The sequence below is a fragment of the Pteronotus mesoamericanus genome, unplaced genomic scaffold (genome assembly GCF_021234165.1).
Source record: "Pteronotus mesoamericanus isolate MK-2021 breed Mesoamerican mustached bat unplaced genomic scaffold, CSHL_Meso_final contig_26, whole genome shotgun sequence".
Classification (NCBI taxonomy): Eukaryota; Metazoa; Chordata; class Mammalia; order Chiroptera; family Mormoopidae; genus Pteronotus; species Pteronotus mesoamericanus.
Genome location: NW_026555109.1, coordinates 2,961,566 through 2,987,107, shown reverse-complemented (window position 1 = coordinate 2,987,107; position 25,542 = coordinate 2,961,566). Strand labels below are relative to the sequence as shown.

The 25,542-nt window shown below is 40.6% G+C and overlaps 1 protein-coding gene and 1 non-coding gene across 3 annotated transcripts in view; both read left to right on the top strand.

Moving 5' to 3' along the window:
- Window positions 1-17,260: 17,260 nt before the first annotated feature.
- TMTC4 (transmembrane O-mannosyltransferase targeting cadherins 4) overlaps window positions 17,261-25,542 on the top strand; it is an 83,098-nt gene continuing 74,816 nt past the window's right edge. Inside the window, exons 1-3 of one of the 2 annotated variants that reach the window (XM_054574355.1) lie at window positions 17,261-17,553; window positions 20,471-20,686; window positions 24,425-24,540. In XM_054574355.1, coding sequence (XP_054430330.1) covers window positions 20,525-20,686; window positions 24,425-24,540 — 278 coding nt within the window. In that variant the 5' untranslated portion in view covers window positions 17,261-17,553; window positions 20,471-20,524. The remainder of the gene's footprint in view (window positions 17,554-20,470; window positions 20,687-24,424; window positions 24,541-25,542) is intronic. The other variant, XM_054574354.1, reaches the window with a different exon arrangement.
- On the top strand, window positions 24,751-24,853 carry LOC129071232 (U6 spliceosomal RNA). Its single transcript, XR_008529232.1, has one exon. It is a non-coding gene; the product is annotated as a U6 spliceosomal RNA (small nuclear RNA).

The following is a 25,542-nucleotide window of genomic DNA, read 5'->3' as shown; positions in this document are numbered from 1 at the left end:
TTATTTTTAAAAAGCTTTAAATGACTTTTGGTATTTTTTTCTATTTTTTGATTAAAGGTGTGTAGAATTTTTTTCCTAAAAAAACACAAAACTATTAACTCTCTTTTAGGTGTGTTGCAAGTACTTTCCTATTCTGTTAATTGTCATTTAATTTTTTATATGTTTATTACTATATAGCCTTAAGTGTTTAATATAGTTATATTGTCAATGTTTACTTTATAGCTTCTGGGTTTGAATATTTTACTTCAGGGTAAGAAAAATATTATTTTGAATTGTCTCCTAAAACTCCTTAAGATTTTGCATATTGATTTTTAACTCACCTGAATATTTGTTGTATAATGTGTGAAATAGGGCTCTGTATTTGTTTTAATTCAAGTAATAGTGGTCCATGAACATTATTTGTTGCATAAGCCTTATTTTCCCCATTGTTTTGAAATATCAATTTAATCATATATTACATTATTAGATATGTACATTTATTTCTACAATGCTCATTTTATTTCATTGATCTACTTGATTATTTCTGTGCTGATGTCATGTTGTTTTAATTGCTGAGACTATAATGAATTTAAATTTTTTAAGGTTTTATAATGGATTTTGTCATAAAAAAATAAATAAAGTCAATCTGCATTTAAAAAGAAAAGAAAGAAGGAACTCCTACCTTTTGCAACAACATGGATGGAACTGGAGAATACTATGCTAAGTGAAATAAGCCAGTCGATGAAAGATAAATAACATATGATCTCACCACTAAGTGGAATCTATTTAACAAAATAAACTAACGAACAAAATAAACCACAGGCAAGGAAACATGGAGCAGACTGAAAGTGACCAGAGTGGATGATGAGGAAGGAAGACAATGGTGGAAAGAAGGGGAAGAGACTAGACAAAGAACATATACGAATGAGCCATGGACAATGACAACAGGGTGGGAATTGACTTTGGGAGCGAGGAGGGAGTGGGATGGGTGGAGGAGGGCAAAGGAGGAAAAATTGAGACAATGTAATAGAATAAACATGATTTTTAAAAAATTACCAGAGAATCTTATCCTAGGATAGTTGAGTCCTACTCATCTAATCTTTTTATCATCAGGGAGAGCAGTTGAAGTGACTCCCTCCCCTACCCCACCCCATCCCCAAAAATTTTACCCTAAAGGAACTTGCTACAGAGTCTAACCCTAGACAAGCGTTAGCAGCATCTCAGTTATAAAATCCTGTTTTGTCTAATTGGATATCCTATTAAAAAGCTTTCATTTAAACAAAAAAGGAGGGCAGTTGAAGCTTCTCTTATAACTTAAAACTCTGTCTTCTGTTCTTAATCTTTGCCAAGACCTTCCCCTTTAAATCAGCCTTAATAATTCCAGGAGCATGTTAGGCACCAAAACAGCTCATGAAAATAATTTCTCACAGAATAATAACTGAGACCTACTCTGGATATTAAGCTTTTTTAAAAATTTATTTTCAGCTTTAGTTTTAGTTGAGAAGTTGGTATGTTAAGAAATCTTTCAGCTGCTCTTTCTCCAACTACAACATACATAGAGAAAAGGAAGAGCCTTCAAGCTCTGATCTACAAAGAGTTAACATCTTAAGAGCTAAACAGAACTGTATTAAACTCCTCACTTAACAAGCCAGGCAGAAATGAGGATTCTATAGTACTACAGGACACCACAAAAGTCAGAGAAAAGAATTACAGAGAGCTCTCTGGAGGAGGCAAAAAACTGTAAGTCTGTATCTAATACATATTTATGTTCTCCCATTTCTTACAATGGAGTGTTTCTGAGAACAGTGAAATAAGTGTATTCATTTTGTACTGTACCACCAGTCTCCTAAGCATCAGGCACATTAATAGGTCATCTTTAATCCTGTCACCTTCTTTACTCCATCCCATGTCCAACTAATTGTAAAGTCTTTTGATTCTTCTTCCTCAGGGTCTTTGTGATCCACCCCACTCTGCCATTCCTCAGCCACTATCCTTTCTATTTAAAGCCTCTTGCCTGAATCATGGAAATATCCTCTTAACGCTCCTCCTCTGTGCCAGTCTTTCTAACTCATTAATAGCAGATGAATCTTCCTGAAGCTCTTCTGCAGCTTTAATTTCAATACGTTTGTGCTCAAAATGTATAAATTTCTGGCCATTTTGACAATAAATAAAACACCTCTGTTTTAAATTCAAGGTCTTCCAAAACATGCACTTAAACTCTCACAACTCTTACTCAAACTCATCATGCCTACCTGCTATCATGCAAGACCACCCTGCTTTTCGCCCATCCCTGACTCAATGCAAACTGTCCTCTTTGTACAGAATACTCTGTATCTACACAAGCCAAAATCTTTCCCAGACTACAGCAACCATCCCTCCATAATGCTTTATCTGATCCCTCAAGTGAATGTGAATCTCAGTCTTCCTTTCCACTCTCACTTTGTTTTGTTCTCTGATTGACTTCATATGTTTTATCTTACAGTTAAACATGTTTTTCTCATTTTTTCTCTTAATTATTCAGTTCCTGAGTGCAAGGGCTCTATTTTTCTTCTTGTAGCAACTGAACAAAATGAACACACAGTAATATTTGTCAAATTAAGTTCAATCCAAATTCCAGGAGTTCTTATCATCCTTTCTGAGCATTCATATAATGCACACTGCAATTACAGAGCCTACTCTATTCTCCACAGCTTTTTATCAGTTCTGCTCCAAGTTTCTTCCTCAGTGCTTAGCTAAGTCCCTTTAACATTTCATATAATAAGGGTTTGGTGATGATGAACTCCTTTAACTCGACCTTATCTGGGAAGCACTTTATCTGCCCTTCCATTCTAAATGATAGCTTTGCTGAATAGAGGAATCTTGGATGTAGGTCCTTGCTTTTCATGACTTTGAAAACTCCTTGCCAGCCCCTTCTTGCCTGCAAGGTTTCTTTTGAGAAATCAGCTGACAGTCTTATGGGAACTCCTTTGTAGGTAACCCTCTCCTTTTCTCTTGCTGCTTTTAAGATTCTCTCCTTATCTTTAATCTTGGGTAACTTAGTTATGATGTGCCTTGATGTGTGCTTCCTTGGGTCCAACTTATTTGGGACTCTGAGCTTCCTGAATATCCTGGAAGTCTATTTCATTCTCCAGATTGGGAAAATTCTCCTTCATTATTTTTTCAAATAAGTTTTCAATTTCTCGCTCTTCCTCTTCTCCTTCTGGCACCCCTATGATTAAGATGTTGGATGGTTTAAAATTGTCTCAGAGGTTCCTAAGTCTCTCCTCATTTTTTGGAGAGACTCCAAAAATGGGGAGACTCATTTCTTGTTTCTTCATTCTGTTCTGGTTGAATGTTTATCTCTTTCTTCTGCTCCCAGTCGTTGATTTGAGTCCCAGTTTCCTTCCCTTTACGATTGGTTCCCTGTGTATTTTTCTTTGTTTTACTTTGCATAGCCTTTGCTTTCTTCTCCATTTTGTGACCATACTCAACCAGTTCAGTGAGCATCCTCATTACCAGTGTTTTGAACTGTGCATCTGATAGGTTGGCTATCTGTTCATCTCTTACTTCTATTTTTGGATCTTTGTTCTTTTATTTGGGCCATATTTCTTTGTATCAGTGCGCGTGTTAGTTGGGAGGGGCAGAGCCTTAGGTATTCGCCAGGGTGGGGCAACCCAGGTCACTGAGTTGTGACGCTGACTGTGGGGGAGGGCTCCAAGAGGAAACAATGCCGCTCGATCAGCTCTCTGACAGCTCTCAGTAACTTCCTCCGCTATCCACAAGCAAATCGGGCCCTTCTAGTGCAGTTTCTCAGATGAGTGGGTTTGTGTATGTTCTAGAACCCTATGGGTCTCTCCAACAGACTCACCTGTGAGGCTGGGAGTTTCTCCTGCTGCTGCAACCCCCACAGGTTTTTGCTTCCAGAGGTTTTGAGGCTCTCTTTTCCTGCTCTGCAACCCTGGATTGTACAGTCTGTCTCACTCCCCAGCTGTTCCCCCAGTTTATCTGCTTGCAAATATGGGACCACCTGGTCCTCCAGCCACTGCCTTGCTGAACGTCCTCTCCACCCCAGCTGCCCATCTCTGCCCCTACTACCAGTCTGGATGGATATTTCTTCCTTAGCTCCTTGGTTGTCAGATTTCTATACAGTTCAATTTTCTGGCAGTTCTGGTTATTTTTTGTTTTTAAATGTGTCATTTTCCTTCTTTTGGTTAGGTGTGGAGGCAAAATGTATCTACCTATGCCTCCATCTTGGCCGGAAGTCCCCCTTTTTTTATCATTATAGTCAAGAATTCCTATGTGATCTACACCTTACTTTTTTATTAGACATACTTAGTACCTTCCTTTGTATTAATTATATCAATATATAGAGAGCCGGCCTCAGCTGGATTACTACTGTCAAAATATGAGACATCAGTTGAGAGATGGAGAAAGTGTGTGTCTGTAATTGTTAAGAAAAAATCTTTAAAACTTGAAAATAAAGCCAAACAGAGCAGGTAAGTAGGTATGTATCCCTTTATTGTCTTACTGGGTATACTAGGTTGACTGGTGCCCCACAACCCCAAATTCTTGCCCTTCCTAGAACCTTAAAATGTGACTTTGATTAGAAATAGGACCTTTGCAAATGTGACTAGATAAGATGAGTGTGGCAGCGGAGTGCCTCACTGGGCACTCCTAAATCTGAGGGTTACTGTCCAGAGCCAGCTGAGGAGGGAGCAGGGCTCTGAATTCCACAGAGCCTGTCCCAGCGTTGTCACAGATCGGGGGAATAAACACAAGTCATTGCAAACACTTCTCTCTTTGCCAGGAGAGGGGACATGGCTCTTCCCTCTAGTGGAGAAGGTCCTGAACCCATGTGTCCAAAGGCTTTTATTGAGAACCATATGCACAGGGGTATACAGCAAACTCATCAAACAGTGTCAAAAGACTATGTTTACAGAAAACAGGTAGAGATCATAGATAACAATTGAAAGAACACAAGAGATTTGCCTCAGGTCAGGGTCTATGAATAATGTAAACCTCCTTCCTAGTATGAGCCATTTTCATAGCTTTTGAGGGAAGAACAAAGCATGCTTAGAGGAACTAACTTCTAGGCCTAATTGTCCCCGGGAACCGCCCAATCCGGTTTAAGGCTGTACCTGCCTTTAGTATTGTTTCAAGCCTGAGCCAGACAAGTGGGATAGAGCCACCAAGAGATAAGGAGACTTCTTTCAGATAGAATGAGGACCCTGCAAGCCAAGGGATGCAGGGCTTTTTGCCCTTTTTCCATGCCCCTCCCCCCAGTCCTTGCCCCACTGCCCATACCAGCTGATGTCTGTCTTAGGTCATCTCTCCTCATGAAAGAACTTACCCGTTATCAACAATAGACCATCACAGGACCAAGCGGGACCAGGGGGATGGGTTTTGTCTCCTCAGTGGCCTGTTTTCCCAAGGCCTCCTTCATTATTTCCAACCTTGGGGCCCTCTCACCTGTTGGCGGCGCTACAGGCATTTACCAACAGATGAGGTCATACTGAAGTGGGCCCTAAATCCAATCTGAGTGGTGTCCTTATATTTGGGAAATGACAGGGAAACAGAGAGACACACCGAAAAGAAATGCCATGTGAACCCAAAGGCAGAGATTGGCATAATGTGTCTACAAGCCAATTAACACCAAAGATTGCCATCCAGCACCAGAAGCTGGGAAGAAGCATGGAACAGATCCCCTCTCACAGCTTCCAGAAGGAACCAACACCCACGACACTTTGATTTCAGACTTCTAGCCTCCATAACAGTGAGAGAATAAATTTCTGTTGTTTTATACCATCCAGTTTGTAGTAATTTGTTACAACAGATCTAGAAAGCTAAAACACTGGGGCATTATTTAACAGGCTCATCCAAGCATTAATTTTTTTTAGAGGACTGTTATTTGCATTTTCTACTTACTATTAGGTAAGAGCTCTATGTCTATAAAGTTACATGTTAACTTGTAAGCCTTGTCCAGTAGCGATGCAACAATTGTCTGTATAGTAAAAAGGATAATCTTAAAGGCTACATTAATGTTGGAGGACATTAACCTCCAACATGATGTGGATACCCTGGACCTCCAGAAAGATGAACAAGTGGGCTCTAGAGCAAATTAAACCTAAACTATCACTGGAGGCAGAAATGACAAACCTGAAGCTATCCTACTTCAGGCACATCATGAGAAGGCAGGATTGTTTGGAAAAGACAATAATGCTGGGGAAAATAAAAGACATGAGAAAAAGGGGAGGACCAAATAGGAGACAAATTGACTCTATAAAAGAAGCCATAATCATGAGTCTACAGAAGCTGAGCAGGGCTGTTGAGAATAGGACATTGTGACTATCATTCATTCAGAGGCAGTCAACAGTAGTCAAAGCAGATCCAACGACATGTAATATACACACAGGACATTAACCACTTTAATCTCAAACTCAGAGAAGCTCTATCAGAATGTATATTTTCCTTTAATTTTATTAAACTAGTTTTACCATCTCGCTAGCTGAATAAAATCTTTAACACTTCTTTATGCTATACATGTACGGGAATCATGTTTTCAACTTTTCGGAAATTATTCTTTAACAGCATCATAATTGTCAAGATCAAGGCATCCCTGTAACATTAACTTATTCAGTGTCTCTCTCAATACAGAAGAGAATTCCTCTCTCAGTACCTTTGTCATTGACTTGTTCAGCCTGTGTTTGTAGACTGCATTTGATAGGGATTTGATGATTTTTCAAAAGTAACCTGTTCCATTTTAGATATTTACTATTAGAAAGTTATTTCTTTTTTAATTAATTAATTTCGTTTCCCAAATACATTTGTCTCTGCCTTCCCCCCACCACTTTCCCTTGCCCCCTCCTCACCTCCCTCCCTCAATCCTTCCCCACTTTGGCTTTGTCCATGAGTCCTTACCGTATGTTCCTTGACTTGCCCTTCCCTTCCTTTCCCCCCGCCCACCCCTCCCTCCTTCCCTCTTGTCTCCGTTGGCTTCTTTTTCTTTCCATGTTGCTGGTCTTATTTTCCTTGCATCTTTGTTTTGTTGGTTAGGTTCCACTTATAGGTGACATCATATGGTATTTGTCTTTCGCCCCCTGGCTTATTTCACTTAGCATAATGCTCTCTAGTTCCATCCATGCTGTTGTGAAGTTTAGTAGTTCTTTTTTTCTTTCTGCTGTATAGTATTCCATTGTGTAAATGTACCATAGTTTTTTGATCCAGTCATCTACTGATGGGCATTTAGGCTGCTTCCAACACTTGGCTATTGTAAATTGTGCTGCTATGAACATTGGGGTGCTTAAACTGAGGCAAAATCTCCTTTCAACTCTTACCTCTTAGTTTTAATTGTGCTTAATTGAGCACGGAATGTGACATCTGTTGCAATAGTTAAGATCATACCCCATTGGTATTTTCTACCCCAAGCTAAACCTATTTACATCCCTGTGCACACTAGAGTATTCCTCATAGACAGTACTATTTAATTTGGAAGTTAAATGAAATTCAACACTTTTTTTTGAACTTCAACTGTGTTAAGCCCCAAGGACATGGAAAGGAAATCAGATGCTATCCACATTATAAAGAAACAAATCTCTGAAAGAACAATTAATACATTGGAAAGATTTTCACAGCTTTGTGAAATCCACTGAGGACCCAAGGGTGGGCATGCTTAATTGTACTTGCAGGTTTGAGAAAGGCTAACTTCACAAAGAAGGTTTCCTTGAACTAGGTCCTAACGGTAAATGGGAAATATTCAGGAGGTCAAGGCAGAAAGAAAGAAGATATTGAACAAAAAAGCCAGGCAAAAGTAGAAAGAAGTATGAACAAAAACCAAACAAACAAAGGGAAATTCTCAATCACAAGGTACTAGAGTGTCCTTCAAATTCCATAAGAGTTATAACAATATAAATGTAATTCATTAAAAAAGGATAATTATGCAAATGTTGCCTTTACTAAAAATATAAGCAGGAAGGAGCTGGTCTGCACAAAGATCATAAAATTTGAGCTAAATAGCAAGAATTTGTCAATCCAAAGAAAGGGGAGTGTATTAGGAAGACATATTTTGAAGGAGAAAAAAATGTTAAGAAACAATAATTAAATGGATGGCAAAGTCTTGGGTAATGGTTCAAAATATTAGGACCTGGTGTCATATCACCCAGTGACAATTCCAGCTTTGCCCTTTGACCAAGCAAGCTACTTAACACCTCTGAGATCCACCTTCTTCATCTATAAAATCAGTAATAATTTTGTATGGCAGGCTCCTAGGGATTATTAGAACCATACAAAATAATCCATGAAAGAAAGCGTGTATCATGTGCCTGACACATTCTAAGCTCTCAGTGAAAATGAACTATTTTTATTCTTATCACATTATTATAATATTTCTTTTAAATAGATATTTAAAGTAAGACAACTGGCATAAGGAAAAGGGAACATGATACTGGGGGTAAGACAAAGGATGACTGAGAAAGAAGAAAGGCTGCAGAAATAAAGATGCAGGTTTTGCATTTGTACTCTGTTATGATAGGACGGTTATTTTTTTCAACGCATTTGGTTTTAGTTGATTCTGAAAATTAGAAAACAATAAAAAGGTGCTATCAAAAAAAAAAAAAGATGCAGGTTTTGAGAATGACTTTGTATAATTCTTGATTGATGTCCATCCCAGAACATGTAGAGTCAAGAGTCAGAATTGGTTAAATCTTGAGCTCACCCAGCACTACAACAGACAGCTGTTACTTAACCTCTCCATGCCTCAGTGTCCATATCTATAAAAGGGGGACAATAATATATCTACCTTATAAGGCATTGCATAGACCAAATTAACTAATATACAAAATGTTCTTAGGACAGTACTGGCACAGAGTAAGCACTACATTTTTACTTCCTTTTCTGACATCACAATGTTTTCTCCAGTTATTTCAGGACTTAAAGTTTACATTCAAATATAACTACATAGGTTCCATAGGCCTGTTTGCCTAATTTACTATTAAACACCTAGTGTTGAAAATGTATGTTAAAATGAAAATTTATGGAACTACTATGTAAGATATAATGTTTTAAGATTAAATAAAACTGTTCAACATTACTCTCCAAAGACTTTTTTATATTTATACAAAAAACAAATCCGCACTTGGCAAATATTGATTGACCTACAATAGTTCTCACCAACTCTTGAGAAATCTGGGAATCCTAAAAATAGAGATGATCATGGACTTCCTGAAAAGAGTAAAACTTAGAGGAAATAAAAGAAAATAGTTAGCTAATTTAAGGACAGAGTAGATAGCTAACTTGTTGAACTCTGGTGAACCAGTGAAAATATAAGATATTTCAAAAAAATTAAACAATCCATAAATGGGGGGTTTATGTTCTTTAATATAATTTACTTCTACTCAAGGGGAAACAGTATCTATTTCAACTTGTACTCTGGATTATATATTCTTCTTAGCTCTTCAGACACAGTGATCCATATCATATATTTTTTTTCACTTTTATCTTCAATTGCTTTCTCTATTCTGGTTCTTACTTCTCAACATTCAAACAAATTAAAATATTTTACGTGTTACAAATAAAATCCCCCCTGACACGTTATCCCCTTCCAAGTGCCATGAGGTAAAACACACTGATGGCTATCTATTCAACATCCATCCCTTCCTCTCAATAGAACCTCTGAACCTCCACACAGTCAACAGCCCCAACCCCATGTCATTTAGGGAAAGAAGACTGCATCACAGTAAGCCCTGATTATGAAACTGTTTGTGCCAAAGTGACCACTTGTCTACAATCCCAGACTGCCTCCTCCTATATTTGCTGCCATGATGATTGGCCCTATCAATTAAAAATCTATGTGGAAATCATTCTGGATTTCTCTTTATACTTCACTTCTTACACATAATCAACCACTAAGCATTATCGGTTGCAGTTACTAAATATTTCCCAAATCTCCTTTTTATCCCCAAATACTTAATTTCACAAGCATTCCTTCTCCCATGTACTATCATAATTATTTGCTTAGACATCTCCCTGCCTCTAGTCTTACTCTATTCCAATCCATTTTTTACATTGCTGCCAAAGTGGTCTTTCTAAAAAACATGTCATTTTTTTGTTTATTAATCTTTCCATTGTGTTTCATTACCTTTTTAAAAAAAGATTTTATTTATTTATTGTTAAAGAGAAGGGAGGGAGGGAGGGAGAAAAAGAGGGAGAGAAACGTCGATTGGTTGCCTCTTGCAGAATCCTAGGTGGGGACCTGGCCTGCAGCCCAGGGATGTGCCCTGACTGGGAATCAAACCTGCAACCTTTCTGTTTGTAGATCAGTGGTCAATCCACTGAGCCACACCAACCAGGGTGTATTTTATTACCTTTACTCCATGATGGCACTGAAGGATTTTTTTGTTTGGCTTTTACCTGCTTATATCAGTCAGAATAAACTAGATTATGCTGTCATAACAATCCTAAAATATCAGTAGCTCAACAGACAAGAATATGTATATTTTTCTGTGCTACAGGTCATCATAGGTTGGAAGAGAACTGCTCATTTTGGTTTCTCAGGGACCTAAGCCAATGGAGGCTTTACATTGACATACATTTTTATGATCATCATAACTATAGGAATGACATGTGGTAAATTCACTCCGGCTCTTAAATCGTTCACCCAAAGTGACTTGTCTCTTCTGCATACCTTTCATTGGCAAAACAAGTCACATGGGCTATATGTAATTGCAAAGAGGACAGAGAAGAGCAATCCTACCACGTGTCTGGGAAGCAAAGAGCTAGAAAAAATTGGCAAGTAGTGCTAATAATCACTACATTATTCATTTATACTCACCTATTTACAATTCTTCACAGATGCCCTGTACACCAAGCCAACCAACCATGTGTAGTTCTACAAATGTTTCGTACATTTCATGTCTCTACATTTTGTTCGATCTACTTCATTTGCTTAGGATGACCCCAGAATTTATCTTATTCATTAATAACTATTACTTTTTCATGAACCAACATAGGTATCACTTGTTTTGAAACATTCCTTAACCTAAAATTTCTCAAACCCTCTGTGGAGAACACCTATGTCTTTATTTCTAGTCTGTTGTGACTCAATAGTTTTTAAAAATACAGTAAAAGTAAATGACAAGAAACATATAATTTAAACCAAAACAAAAATATAAGCCCAAATTTGTTATTAATAAATTCCTCAAGCATTATCAAATTACTACAAAGTTTTTAATGACTCACAATGATCTCATTGCAGGTTGCAGACCAGTAACAAACACTCCATGGATTGGCATGGCCCAGGGACCATGCTTCTGAGTAGCACTGCTCTAACACACTCCTATTTTCCTCCCTTCTCCAACCCTACCTCCTGCGCCTTGGGCAAACTCACAAATCCCTAAACATTCCTCTGTGAAACACTCACTAAACTTGACTGTAATTGTTTCTCTGCCCGTATGCCTACTGGCATGAACTACTGAGCTCTGAAACATCAATACCTGGGAGAGTAACTAGCAGATAACTTGCATTTGGCAAAATTTTTTTGAATGAAAAAAGAGGTAAGTAAATAATTGGCCCACCATTAAGTAAATCCCACTTCGTATAGACAAGGGCATTACTATATTTGAATCTACAAAGTAGACATTTATATTTAAGCTTAAGATTTTAAAATAAGTGATTCATTGAATAACACATGTGTTTTAAATATTAAGGAAATACAATTTGCTACAAGTGATATTGAAAGAAATTACAGAAAGTTTATTTGTTGGAAGAGGATTGTGTTTATTATATTTTACTGAAGAGGATGGAAAAGGTCAAGGTAAAGCAAATGTGCTACTGTTGTAAATGAGTTAGTAGGTAAGTACATCTGAACATCTAGAAAGTTCCAAGCTGTGGATATAGCATGATTAAAGTACATGATTACCTATAGGATGTGGTACAACATGTTATATTAGTGCCTGCCCACAAATGCTTTCCCCACTTCCTTCTCAGGTGGCTCCACTCTCTGCCTTAAAACTCTACCATTGGTAGTTCTCTGCTTTAGCTGCGGTAGGTATTGTTAACTGCATTTATGTTAGCTGGTGGGGGAGAGTGGGCAGGTTGAGCTGGCTAAGAATGAATTTCTTTCTTCTATCTCAGTATCAGATGTCAAAAGTTGTTAAAAGATGACGCATTTTGAGCTTTGGGGGAGTAACTACTTTCATCTGGTTTGGTAGCAGATTTTGGTGGGATGGTTGAAATGTTTTGACTTCTAGAAAGTCTCGGAGCTCTAAAATGTGTACGGATAGGGTGTGTTGCAATTTGTGTGACTAGAACCCTCTGGAGTTATGCAGGGCACAGCTTTCACAGGTGTATACAGAATCCCTTGATATGCAGGACCCTGTCGATCCGATCCCCTTGACCCTGGGAAGAGTATAAGTATAAGGGGACTCTGAGTGTCCTTCTTACTTGCCACCCCAGTTAGAAGTTCCATCACAGGGGGAAGTTAAGAATAGCATAGGAAATGGAGAAGCCAAAGAACTTACATGCACGACCAATGGACACAGACTAAGGTGGGGGGCAATTGCTGGAGGAAAGAGGGGGTACAGGCTGGAGGGTGGCAAAGGGAGAAAAATTTGGACAACTTTAATAGCATAATCAATAAAAATATACTTAATAGAATATACTTTAAAAAAATTCCATCAAGGAACAGTGTGTGCACTAGATAGCAGCAACAGCCCTTGCAGTATACCAGTCAGAGACTTTTAAAGAGTGGCATCTGGGCAAGGAACACACAACACCTGTCCTCAAAAAATTATGTACCAGCCTCCAAAAAGGCTCAAGTAGCTCATCTCCCTCCCACAACTTTGACATCTACTGCTGAGAGAAAGGGAGAGGGAATGAGGGGAAAAGGTAATATTTACCATCTTCTTGGTTCCATTTCTTTCCAACCCAAGTATCAACCTTGTTAGGCATTTCAGGGTTCTTTTCTTTCAGTTACAGTAGACATGCAATATTACATTAGTTTCAGGTGTACAACAGTGATTAGACATTTATATAACTTACAAAGTGAACACACCACTTAGTCTAGCATCCATCTGACACCATACATAGTTATTACAATATTACTGGCTATATTTCATATATTGTATTTGATTTCTTTTTTAAAAGATTTTATTTATTTTTAGACAGAGGGGAAGGGAGGGAGAAAGAGAAGGAGAGAAATATCAATGTGTGGTTGCCTCTTTCACACCACTTACTGGGGACCTGGCCCACAACCCAGGCATGCGCCCTGACTGGGAATTGAACTGGTGACCCTATGGTTTGCAGGTCAGCACTCAGTCCACTGAGCCACACCAGCCAGAGCATATTTCTTATTATATTTTATTTATTTTATTACAGCTTCCAAATTTTTCCCCCTTTGCCTGTCTCTACCCACCACCTCCTCTCCAGACAATTCCCACACGGCTATTCATATTCATGGGTATGCATACATATTCTTTACATTCCCATGACTGTGTTTATAACCAACTATTTGTACATCTTAAACCCTTCACCTTTTTCACTCATCCCCCCAACACTCTCCCCAATGGCAACTATCAGTCTGTTCTCTGTATCTATGAGTTTGTTCATTGCAGCATTATTTACAAGGAGCTAGGAAGGAAGCAATCTAATCTTTCATTGATACACAAATGGATAAAGAAGATACAACAAATATATAACATAGAATATTACTCAGCCATAAAAAGAATAAAATCTTGCCATTTGCAACAACATGAATGGACCTATAGGGTATTATGCTAGGTGAAGTAAGTCAGAGGACAACTATGTGATTTCACTTATTGGTGAAATCTAAGAAACAAAACATCAGGTTCTTTAAATCTCCAGCTACACCCTCAGTTGTGCACCCAATCTTGGCTCCATTAAGAAATGCAATGGCCATTTGACACTGAACCTCTGAGCCTCTTTTTCCTCATCTGCAGAATGAAGGTAACAGTATTCACTTCAATGAGTTTCTGTGACAATTTTTTAAAAAAAATATATGCAAAGGGTTTAGCACAGTGCTTGACATATATTAAGTGCTCAACCAGCATGCTTTCTGTGTGTGGTGACCCTAGATCTCCTGTCCAAGGGGCTGGAGTCAAGAGGTGGTGATTAGTGTATGGACCAGCAACAAGGAGATATCCTCTGCACCTTGTACTTATTAAACCATAAGACTGTGAAAGATATAAATCAGCATCAGTTTTACCTTTATATTTTCCACAGAGCTTGCCCCTGTGCTCAGCACATAGTATGATATCATTTTGATCATGGCCTGGTTAGTAGTTTACAGAACAGAATACCACTGTATTGTTGGGAGATTACAATTCTAACCCCAGCACTGCCAATAATATGCAGAGTGACTTTCAGAAATGTACTATTTTCAGAGAGACATTGTTGAGTGCCTGCTATGTGGAGGGCACAACAACTGCAGGGGGTACATTTAAGACAGATGTGATCTTTGCCTCTGTGGAATTCTAACGAAGGAGATAAACTTTATACAATGAGCACACAGTTAGTTAGTTAGTTAGTTAGTTAGAGTTGTGATAAGAACTATGAGAGTATATATAGAGGGACCTACAGGTGTTTGGAAAGATAATTCAGGGAAGGCTTTTCTTAGAAATTTACATTTGAGCAGAGACCTGAAGGATGAATGAGATTTAGCAAGGTGTCACAGAGAAGAGCAGGAGGTAATGCTGCAGAGGTATGTGAATAGCTCAGGATGGAAAGGAGCACAGTGTACTGTAGGACTATAAAAGGTGAGTGTGGTTGACCTTAAGAAACAAAGGAGAATGAACTGGTTTGGGAGCAGTAGGCAAGGGGCCCAGCCATGAAGCAGCTTTTGGTCCTTCAGTCTAAGAGCAACAGAGAGCAGTGGAGTGCCAACAGGGACCCCAGTGAGAATGAATCATCCTGGCATCAGGAAATAAGGAGTGCATTGTCTGTAAGAGTTGAAAGACACTAATAAAACTAAAGAGAACTTATTTTCACCATGCACTACCAGTTCTTCTAACTATATCAATCAGCAGTGTGCTAGTAAGTATTTAAGAACTGGTTTTCTGGGAAAATTACACACATACACTACACACACCTATACATATATTATGTTACTGATATACAGGAAGTGTAGCACAATTTACAAATAATGACAAAATATCATTTATTGCAAATTCCATATAGTTGATGGATTCTTATGGAATGATGCATTTGTTGATTTTTGCTAAAGGCTTGTATCTGTATCCAAGTGATGCTTATAATTTAACTATGATTTCATAAATGGAATTGCATCTCAATCTGCTCTTAGAAAACTTGTCAGTCTATATGATCAGTTAAACTGTTTCTCACCCTTGTACAAATTAAACTAAAATCTTAGTTTCAGCACTAAACATAACACATTTTAACTTTAATCTGCATTATTAACATTTTCTCCATCACTTTCTTAAATCTAGAGATAATTAGCAAAACAACAAATCAAACCCTAATTCATAATGTTTGTCAATTTCCATGGTGTAAATTAGGGGTCCCCAACATCCAGGCCTGTTAGGAACCAGACGGCACAGCAGGAACAGAGCTTGAATGTAATGGGCTCGAATCATCCCAAAATCATCCCCTCCACTCCCGTATGTGGAGAAAGTTGCCTTCCACAAAACCAGTCCCTGGTGCCAAAAAGGTTGGGGACCACTGGAAAATAATCCCACAGTGGCCCATTGCAATCCACCAATGGGACATCACTGAATGTGAGTTATGAAGACACAGTAGCACAGCATTATATGTATTGCTGTCGATGGAAAGAAGTGGACAGATTTGATAGACATTTAGCAAGTACAATCTTGGTGGTTTGTCAGATGCCAAGGGTAACACATCACTGTCACAGAGAGGAGGGGAAAGAGGTGAAAGCATGCATTCCTTTTTGGATGTGTTCCATCTAAGGCGGTGGTTTGACATAACCAAGTGGAGAAGAGGAACAGGAAGCTAGATAAACGGGTTTGGAAGTCAGAAAAGTAAGAATCAGAATTATAGACTTGGGATATATTGATTAAAATGTCGGCAGTGGATTAAATCGTGCAGGGAAAAGTTGTAGCGTGAAAGAAAAGGCTGAGACCTTTAAAATATGTCAATTGGAGGTCAACAAGAGGCAGATAAACAAGCCAAGGAGACAGGAAAGCAGGAGAGCAGAGTACCGCTATCACCAAAAGAAGTAGGCGTGTTAAGGAGGAAGAATTAACTTTGTTAAGAGTTCAAAATGAGGAAGGAGAGGGTTGGATTTAGTGAATATGGGTGTTATTGGAGGCAGTTTCGGTGGTGTGTGGAAACCAAGAAGTGAAGGAGAGGTGGGAGACTAGAAGAATGAGGGCAGGCAGCTCTTTCAACAACTTCACCTAGGGAGAGAGGCAGCGTGACAGCTGGAAAGGTGCGCAGAGTTCAGGGACTGATTAAATGCTGATGGTGCTAAAGATTCAGTCAAGAGGCAGAGCCTGCTGTTATTATGAACTCAATGGTACTGTAAAAAACTGGGGGTTAGGTCGTCGGAGTCCGTGCTTTTAAGGAGTAGGTTGGTAGGTTTGACGGTGGAGGATGGATAAAGTTTCTTTTTCTTGAGGCAGGAGACAAAGTAATCTGAATAGAGGTTATGTGGGACAGAGTGGCAATCTGGTTGGGACTGGAAGTTTTGGGCAAAGTGACAGTGAATGAAGACGGATGGCAGATCTCGTCACAGGAGGGTTCGTGGGTCAGCAGGAGAATGAAGACACTGGGCCCCGGGTAAGGATCTGCTGAAAACAAAAACAAAAAGCGGCAGGACCTTGGATGGAAGCACGTATTTCAGTTCTGTTCTGAGAGGCAGAAGTGGAGACAAGCATTTGAAGTAACTCCTCCCACACGGAAAGAAGTCTGGAGTTCTGGTGTTTCCGATTCAGTTCCTTTTCCTGCAGTCCCGCCGGCGAGAAGCGCAGACAAGACAGAAAAAAGTGTCGCACCGACAGACAGCAGGAGAAAGGACACTCCTCCAGCTGCTGGCGGGGACCGCGCGGAGCCGCCCCAGCAGCCCGCCTCTCCGGGCCCTGGCGGAACCGCCCTTTCCGCCATGGCTCCGCCCGGACTGCACTACTTACTCGGCTTCCTCCTCAACGGCGAAGTCCGCCTGTCCCTGCGCCTCCTTCACCGCCCCTAGCCTTGCTAACATGACGTCCCCGGCGCATTAGCCAATGGGCTGAAAAGGAACCAGCTGCAGCACGATGGTGACGGCAGAATTAGCCAATGGCCGAAATTAGGGGGGCGGGTTAAGGCAGGAGCGTGAGAGTGAGCGGCGGCACGCGTGGGGAGCTGTGGGAGGTGCGGGTGGCGGGCAGCGCGAGGCGCGGGAGTGGGGCGCGTCAGGGCAGCCCTTCCCCCTGCCCAGCTCTGGTAGGGCGACCGGAGCTGTGGGAGTTTCCGCGCCCGGGAGGGAGATGCAGCTGCCGCTCTGGCTGCTTGCAGGTAACGTGCAGGGTGACTCCCGCAGGGTCGAGTGGGGCCGAGCACGCCGCGGGACGAGCAAAGTCGGCGGCGGAGTGGACGCCAAGTCCCCTCTATCGCTGATCCCCAAGCTTGGTGAGCCGTTCTGGACCCCGCGGCGGCGCTGCTGGAAGAATTGGTTTCGGGACTGCAATTGAGGCCGGGGCCGGGGGGACGCAGGCCCCGGGCGCGCTGCTGTAAGCACGCGGGAGGGTGCGTGCTCCTCCTGCCTGCATCCAGGATATCGGCTCCTGCGCTCCCTACGCCCGGTGCGGTGGTCACCCAGCCTGATCATACTGCGCGAGCCCTTCCGCAGGCCTAGGGTGTACCGGGCGCCTACGGCACCTGGCCTCAGGACCCCGCGCCTGGCCGCCAGCTGGCCGCGGCGCCGGCGATGGCTGGGTGCAGCCTGGCCACTTGGCCGAGAGCCCTGGATTAAAGGCGGCACCCCTGCAGCGCAGCGAATGACAGCTACTCCAAACTGGCTGCGGAGCAGAGCGGCAGAAAGCCGCCCCACTCATCGGCCCGAGGCCACCCAGCCGCCACTTCCTGCGCTGGCTTGGAGTGTGGGGAAGCCGAGCAGGTGGCATAACAAAGTGGGAACCTCGGATTCTAAGGGAGGGAAGCTGCTACGAGAAGGGGAGCCAGCCAGATGGAGAAAATGCTGACGGCAGGAACTGAGCAGACTAGGTTCTCTGATGGCCCTGTAGGAGAGGAGAGGGGATCTTTCTGAGACTGACTCAACTTTCCTGTTCACTCCCCAGGAGTAAGGCCCTGGCCCAGCAGAGCATCCCAGATGTTAGGGTCTACATTGTGCCTTGCTTATATCTCTGCTGTTCCCTGAGTACTAAAATGATTAGTTTTTGTTACAGATCATCTGAGATGACAAGTGAGGCCCCCCCAATTAATTTAAGAAGCACAAATTATTTTCTGATTCATTATTCTTCCTGTAGGGCCATTTGACCCTCATGACAACCTTTTGTGAAATAATACTCAAATATTTGGGCCTAAAGCAGGTAACATCAAGGCCATCTGTCATGTTCACAGTTCTGTTGTGCATTTAAAACTGGTATAAAGTGTTCATTTTCCTCTACGTAAACTTTCTAAATCAAAGAACACTTGATTCCCTCCATGTTAAGTCAGTATCTTTCTAACTATTCAGCCTTGTTTATTTACTTTACTTTAAGTAGTAGTAATTTCTTTAGCTGAAATGTAGACAACAGTGGTTGGTGCCTGCATGGTGTCCTGTATTGTGTTTGCAGCTGTAATTTTGAGTTGACCAGTAGTTTATCTTTTCATTGGAAAAGAAAAAAAGGGGGCAAGGGTGGGCAGCAGGTAGTAGCTGGAAGTATCCCCAGCACTTGGGGAGAGCACGAGTTACATCAGCTGGAGAAGTTTGAGGGACGAGTAGTGAGAGTTGCAGAGCCTTTCATCTCTGGGTTGAAAATCTGGAAGGGACATTATTACCATCCAATGATGTGTCTGTGGACTCTTGGTTCTGTCTCCATGTTTATTCAGAAGCCTGTCAAAAAAGATACTTGTAATCTCAGAGGGCCTGTTTGGCTGACTCCTTATTGATTCCATAACCTGAGGTATTCCCTTGGAGACCTTAAAACAAATACATTCAAACTGTCTTCTCAATCAAGGGACCTGGGATTCTTCTCTGTCTCAACGTGAAAGACATGGGGGCAGGTCTTTTAAAAGGAAAGACAAAGAGCCTTGGTATCAATAAACCAAGTACTAAAGGGAATTTTCAAAAGAAAATAGTCTGTGCCTGTGCTTTCATCCTCCTTGGAGAAGGTACTTATAATAAAGTTAACTACTCCATGGCATTTATTAAAGCCAGTGTTTCTAAACACTTTAGGTGGGTGTCTTGTTTAACTCTTTTTATAACCATGTGAGGTCAGCAAAGTTATCGTGAGAGCTGAGGGAACTTAGGCCCAGAGAGGTTAAGTAATGTGTCCAAATTTACACAGGATTGGAACCCAAAGAGTTTGATCCAAACATGATTTTGGTAGATCCAAAGAAAGCACCCATTAAGGGTGTAGTAGGAATGGGGACAGATAATATGTGATTTGGGGAGGTAATTTAATATTTATTTGGGCAAATTCCAAGACAGGAAGCTCTCTATTGCTGGGTAGTTGTGTTTTGCAGAGTAGCACAGAAAGTGAACTCTGAGAAAATAGGTGACATGCACAAGGCCACAGAACTAAGCAGCAAGGCTGAGACAAGGAATTTCTGGCTTTAATATTTTGCTTGTTTGAAAAAACTTTAAACATAAATGTTATCTGTAACTTGTCTCTTTCACAGATATCGAAGGTCATATCCTTATCTAGAATAACTCCTCTTTCAGGTATAGCTCAGCCCTTTCTGGAACAAGATATTATCTCAAACCAGTTGGTTTACAACATTCCCTCCTCCCTCTGTCTGTTGTCTGTGTATGAACCATTGACTTGGCCATCAATCATGTGCCCAGCCTCATTATCTCTATTAAACTCTTCTCTCTCAGATTTTCATCTATCTGTCATGAGTGTCCTGAGTTCTCAAAATCACAGTCATGTTTCATACTCCTCCCCTGCCCCTCCACATACAATGTGCTAAGACAGAACAATGAATATTTCTTGATTTTTCTTGATTGAATACAATAAGATGGTAATTTTTTTTTTAATTTTTTAACCTGTTTCCAGGACTATAAAAAAGTGATTTCCATTATGGGGTTGATAAATATAGGAGTCCATTGAATCAGTGTTTCTCAAGGGTAATTGAGCATCAGAAACCCAATGGTTTCCAGTTTGGTAGGCTGCAGGTGGGCCCAGGAGAATCTATGTGACCTAGGTGACTTCTGCCCACTAGAGTTTGAAAATCACAACTTAAAGTTTTTAAAGAGTACATCCTCTAAAATTGCAGCATAAATGACTGTGTAACTCTTACTAACTCAAGGTAAATATTTCTACTGCAGAAACATTCTAACAATGCACTAATGAATAATTATATCATGTTATTTTTCTCACAGATTTCTAACCAGCATAATGCTGGAGCCAGAGGCTGACAGCCTGCAGTTTTCAAAATGGCCGAGTTGGAGGCCGATTTGGATCACATCATTCCATCTTCTGTTCTTCCTCCTTTCAGGGCTAAGTTAGTAGTGGGATTTGTTTCCCTCTTATGTTTTGCACGTAGCTATGATGGAGATTTTGTCTTTGATGACTCTGAAGCTATTATTAACAATAAGGTTTGTATCTTAATTCCTTTCTGATACACGTATGTTAACCACTTGCTTATGTCTCAGTAATAATCTAAGTTTGTATTGAATTATTTCCTACTAAATTTGGGTTAAACATTTGCCTGGGCCCCAATTGTACTCTGGATTTCCCATCTCTTTCAGACAGTGTCTCCTTGACTTAGAGCCCTTTTATTGATGGCAGCAGGATCTCCAACCCCTGCCTGTGCACCCAATGTGATATGAGGCCACAAGCCGCACATGTATGAGAGAAACCATTATCCTAAGATTTCAAGGCAAGGGTGTTGCAGGACATTGCAGGCTGAGTAGGTTTTGTGACAGATCTCCAGAACTCTACGCCAGAACTGTCCCAGAAAAAAAGAAAATCATACAGTTGCTGTAGCGATGGCTGAGTCCGATCACCCATGGAAGGTATAGCCTCAGCACCAGGCAGTGAACTGGCTTCTTTGTCCTTCGTTGATAGCGTCAGGACAGCTACTGACAACCACTGGAGGACAGGGAGTGATGCAGTTCCTGATCATTTTGTGTTGGATACCCAGATTTGTTGAATGTGCAAAATTTCAGCGACTTTTGTTTGCCAGTGGGTGCTCCATTGGTTCAGGGAAAATGCACTCTTTCAATTGCTAACTAGAGATAGGGAAGAAGAAGGAAATTTGTGGGAAGGGAAGAAAAAGATTTAAGCAAGCCAAAAGAAAATCAGAACAAGAAAGCCAGAGAAAAGGAGGGCCTAAATGAGACAGACTGGAAATGGAGTCCTGTGACATTCTGGTTACTCAGGAGATATTTTATGTGTATGCTTTAACCATTAAAGAGAGTTTGAAGGAATATACTATTTTCTATCTGTAGTAGATGCAATTGTAGCAACTCTTTTTAACACTTTTGTTGGATGCTCTTTAATTTTTGAAGTCACAGTTTCTGCCAAAAGAGGAAAAAGTCATTTTCATGTTGAAAATATTGGGAAAAAATTGTCAGTATGACAAACATTTTTTTCTGTGGAGAGGGGTTGACTGTTTTGTAGCTTTTTTATTTGTAATGCATTGGAACTTATTTTCTCTTTTGATAGCACAAACTACAGCATTGTTGATGCTTGTTTTTAATTCAAGTTCTTCATTTGTTTTTAATTCAAGTTCTTTAATTTTCCTCAAGTTCACTCAGCAGTTACTGCAGATGTTTTTGTTTCAGTTTTTTTTTTTAAACCATGCTTAAGAGAAAAAGAAATAAGTTCGTAGCTCTAAGCAACTATGTCATGTCCATAGCTTAATAGCTACAGAACTGCTTTCCTAACAAGGGTTCGAGGATAAGAGTTTACTGTGAAAATTCTATTCTTATTTTGTTTAGAGTTTCTTGACTCTTCCATTTTTATTAAGTGGAGTATCTGTAAAGCATTAACTTAGAACCCATGTGGAAGAACTTTTGTAAGCAGGGCAGGGGACAGCTTGAGCTCTCTTGTGTGTGGGATGCCCTGGTGTGTGGGTATAGTTCTCTTTCCTCCTGTGTTGAGTAAGGCAGATGAAGCCATGTTGTGGCTCTACTGCACATTGTCTTGGCAGTGTTTTCCAGAGCATCACACTGTGCCCCTTTGTTAACATGCTAGCCCTCCCTTCTTTCTATCCTGGCACTGTGCCTATAGTAATGTGAAACAGGCTGTTACTAGGTTTTATTGGCATTAAAGACTGTTTTCCAGATGCGTCCTTGTAGTGTCAAGTTGCTCTCTTTCATTAAGATGATGATTTTGAGACACAGAGTTAGCAAAAATTTCAGACATACCATGTCTTTTCCATAAATCATTATGTGGAAAAATTGGCCTTTCTTTCTGTAGTGTGCCCTGCTCTGTTTAGGCTATACCTAATCAAATATTTAGAGCTTTGCTGGTGTTTACCTTCTGCTTGAATAGGAGAAAAGACCCTATGTCCAACCCCTTCACAACTGAACAGGTACTTCTAGACAATGCAAAAGAAGATGGACTTCCATTTTTAACCGAGTGAATTCAGTTAGTGGGTGGAATAGAGGACTTTCAGGAAATACCGAACCAAGTTATAAAGGGTGTCAGTACACGTAAGCCCTCTGAAGCTGATACCCAGTGGAAGAGAAATGCCCCCTCCAAGTAGCTATCAGGTGACCAACTTTGTATTTCTTGCCTCTTCTCAAGCCTTTTCCTTTGAATTAGCAAGCACTTAAGTAACTAGGACTCACCAAACTCCACTGTGTGTCATGTACACTGGGTGCTCTCTTGGGCCAGCCATGATTTGACACACTTCTGTTTGGTCATTCCCCACCTTCTGCAAAAACTGTCCACTTCAGAAACAGACACAGACATAGGCTCTCCAATCATGTACACCAACTATTGGAGTGAGGACCGAGTCATGCAAAGAGCTGGAGTCTGGAGACGGACGGGCAACCTCGACAGGATGTCCAATGGTGTGCTTTGTGGGTGTGCTTCTGACTGCACAGCCCTGAACCTGGTTTTCTAGCCCACCTGGGAGTCAGTGAGCCTTGCGCTCTCCTTTAAAGCATTCTTTTTTCAGTTAAGCCAATCAGAATTGATTTTGGTTACTGCAACAGAGAGTCTGGACTGATATACCATGTGGTATATCATTTCTAGTCCCTAAAATATTCTTGTTTAATTATACTTTAAAGAGAGAAGTTAATATTGTGTTGTTACTCCACAGTAACCTGTTCTGCCTTTCTTGTTGTTAGACACAGTTTAAACAGTATAGTTACATATTTAAATGTAAAAAAATGCATTTTTAAGCATCCGAATTATGGTACAAAGTTAAATTAGCTTAGTATTGATAATAAGATAGATTTTTTTAAAGACTTAGTGATCTTTGTGTTTAAAAATTGTTTTTTCTTTAATATTACTATCTGCTTAGCTCATGAAAAAAATGGAAAACTTAAAAAATGCACATTTATCCATTCATGTTTTAACTGAGATATTTTTGTAAATTACCATATGTATTGGATATGAGAGAGGGTAAGAGTGATCTTATTTGGCTATATGGTCCATTCTTCAGGATAGATTAAGCACCTTCTATGTACTCCCAGCAAACATAGATGTATCTGGGCCTCATGGAGCCCTAGGCCAGTGAAGCAGACAGATAATAGTTATATGAGTATAAATCACCAGTGTGCCAGGTGCTCTGAGGATAGGTACAAGATGCCACAAGACCCACAGAAGGGAAATTGCATCAGCTCAAGAAGGTCATAGCTCAGTGGCTGAACTATAAATGATTTGAGGAGCTGAGTTGTGAAGAGTTGAGGGGTGGCTATCTGGGTGGAAACCTGAACATGCAAAGCCTTTCAGATAGATGATAGCAAGAGCTGTGTGGGGACAGATGAAGACCATTAGCAGGATCACTGAGTCGAAGAGATGAGTCTTCAGAGTTTGGTGGGAGCCAGAGCACCCTGGACTGGTGTCCATGTCAAAACATTGGCTTTGTCCTGGAAGGGGAGGGAACTGTTGCATTGTTTGAAGCAGGAGTGTGTGCAGTGACTTGATTTGTATTTTGGGAATATCAATGTGAAGAACATGTCAGAGGGTTCAGTAGACCCTCTAGGAGGCCTGCCTGTGTCCTAGATGAATGACAGCGGTTCCTTGGCCCAGGATTGTTGGGAGAATTGGAGAATAGAAGTATGAGGAACTTTAAAGAAGAGGACTTTGTTAGCTATGGGGTAAGGAGTCATGGCTCCCTTGTCCAGAATGTCCTCTGGTTGTGTTCCTTCCTACAGGACCTCCAGGCAGAAACGTCCCTTGGGGACCTGTGGCATCATGACTTCTGGGGCAGTAGGCTGAGCAGCAACACCAGTCACAAGTCCTACCGACCTCTCACAGTCCTGACTTTCAGGTGAGGTATGACAGTATGGGCTGTACTGGAGGGTCACCCAAAACTTGTGCATTATAATGTATGAGGCTGTATACGACAAAGTTCACAGGGTCTGTGAGTCAATCGGTTCCTAGGGTTTCCAACATGTACGGGTACTGAATAATTCCAAATATTAGGAGTTAGGTCACAGAAGATGGAGAGAACATGTATGAGGAAACTTTATTGCAGAGCTTGCTTTGGCAGTAAAGATGCTAAAAGTGGAACAATACAGGGAAAATTAGCATGGCCCCTGTTCAAGGATGATACACAAATTGGTGAAGTCCTCTAGTTTGCACAATTCTTGGAGGTTGGACCCTCCACTGGTTAATACCCAGGAAATTATATGAGTCAAGGTAATGTGTGGTATCAGATGAAATTGTCATTTTTTTTCAGTACAAAAAAAGGTATAAATCTTCCTACTGTTATGAAGTCAATAGGCAAAAACAAGATGAAGTTAAAAATAATCTAATTCTCTCCCTGCCCCTCCTCATTAATCAGGGAGCTGTTTGCATCAAATAGATTTATTCACTACAGAGTTTCCATTCATAGCTGTTTCTTGTATGCATTAAATACTTGTGTCTAGATCTCCCAAAGAAGTATGTAAATGATGAATTGGAATCACTGGTAATTGAAAAGCAGTCAGAAATAAGAATCTCTGACAATGAGAAAGTGATTCATTGTTCAGGAGGCTGGTAGACAAACTATAAAGTACTTTTTTGGTGGGGGGATAAGCAAGTTACATGACTCTTATATCCAGGTCCCTATGGGACAGCCATGAGTAATGTGTGATATATATTTTTGGGAATGCAGTCTTGTTGTTTTTGCACTTTAAAATTGGTCTAGCTTTGCCTCCACATATTTTCTGTCCCACTTCTCTGAGGTTACCTTATTATCTATTTCCCCCTCTGCAGTTAATTATGTCCCTGCCTTCTCTTCAGTCTTCTTAGTTTGGTGACATTATTTATCTTGCTGTTATTTTACCAA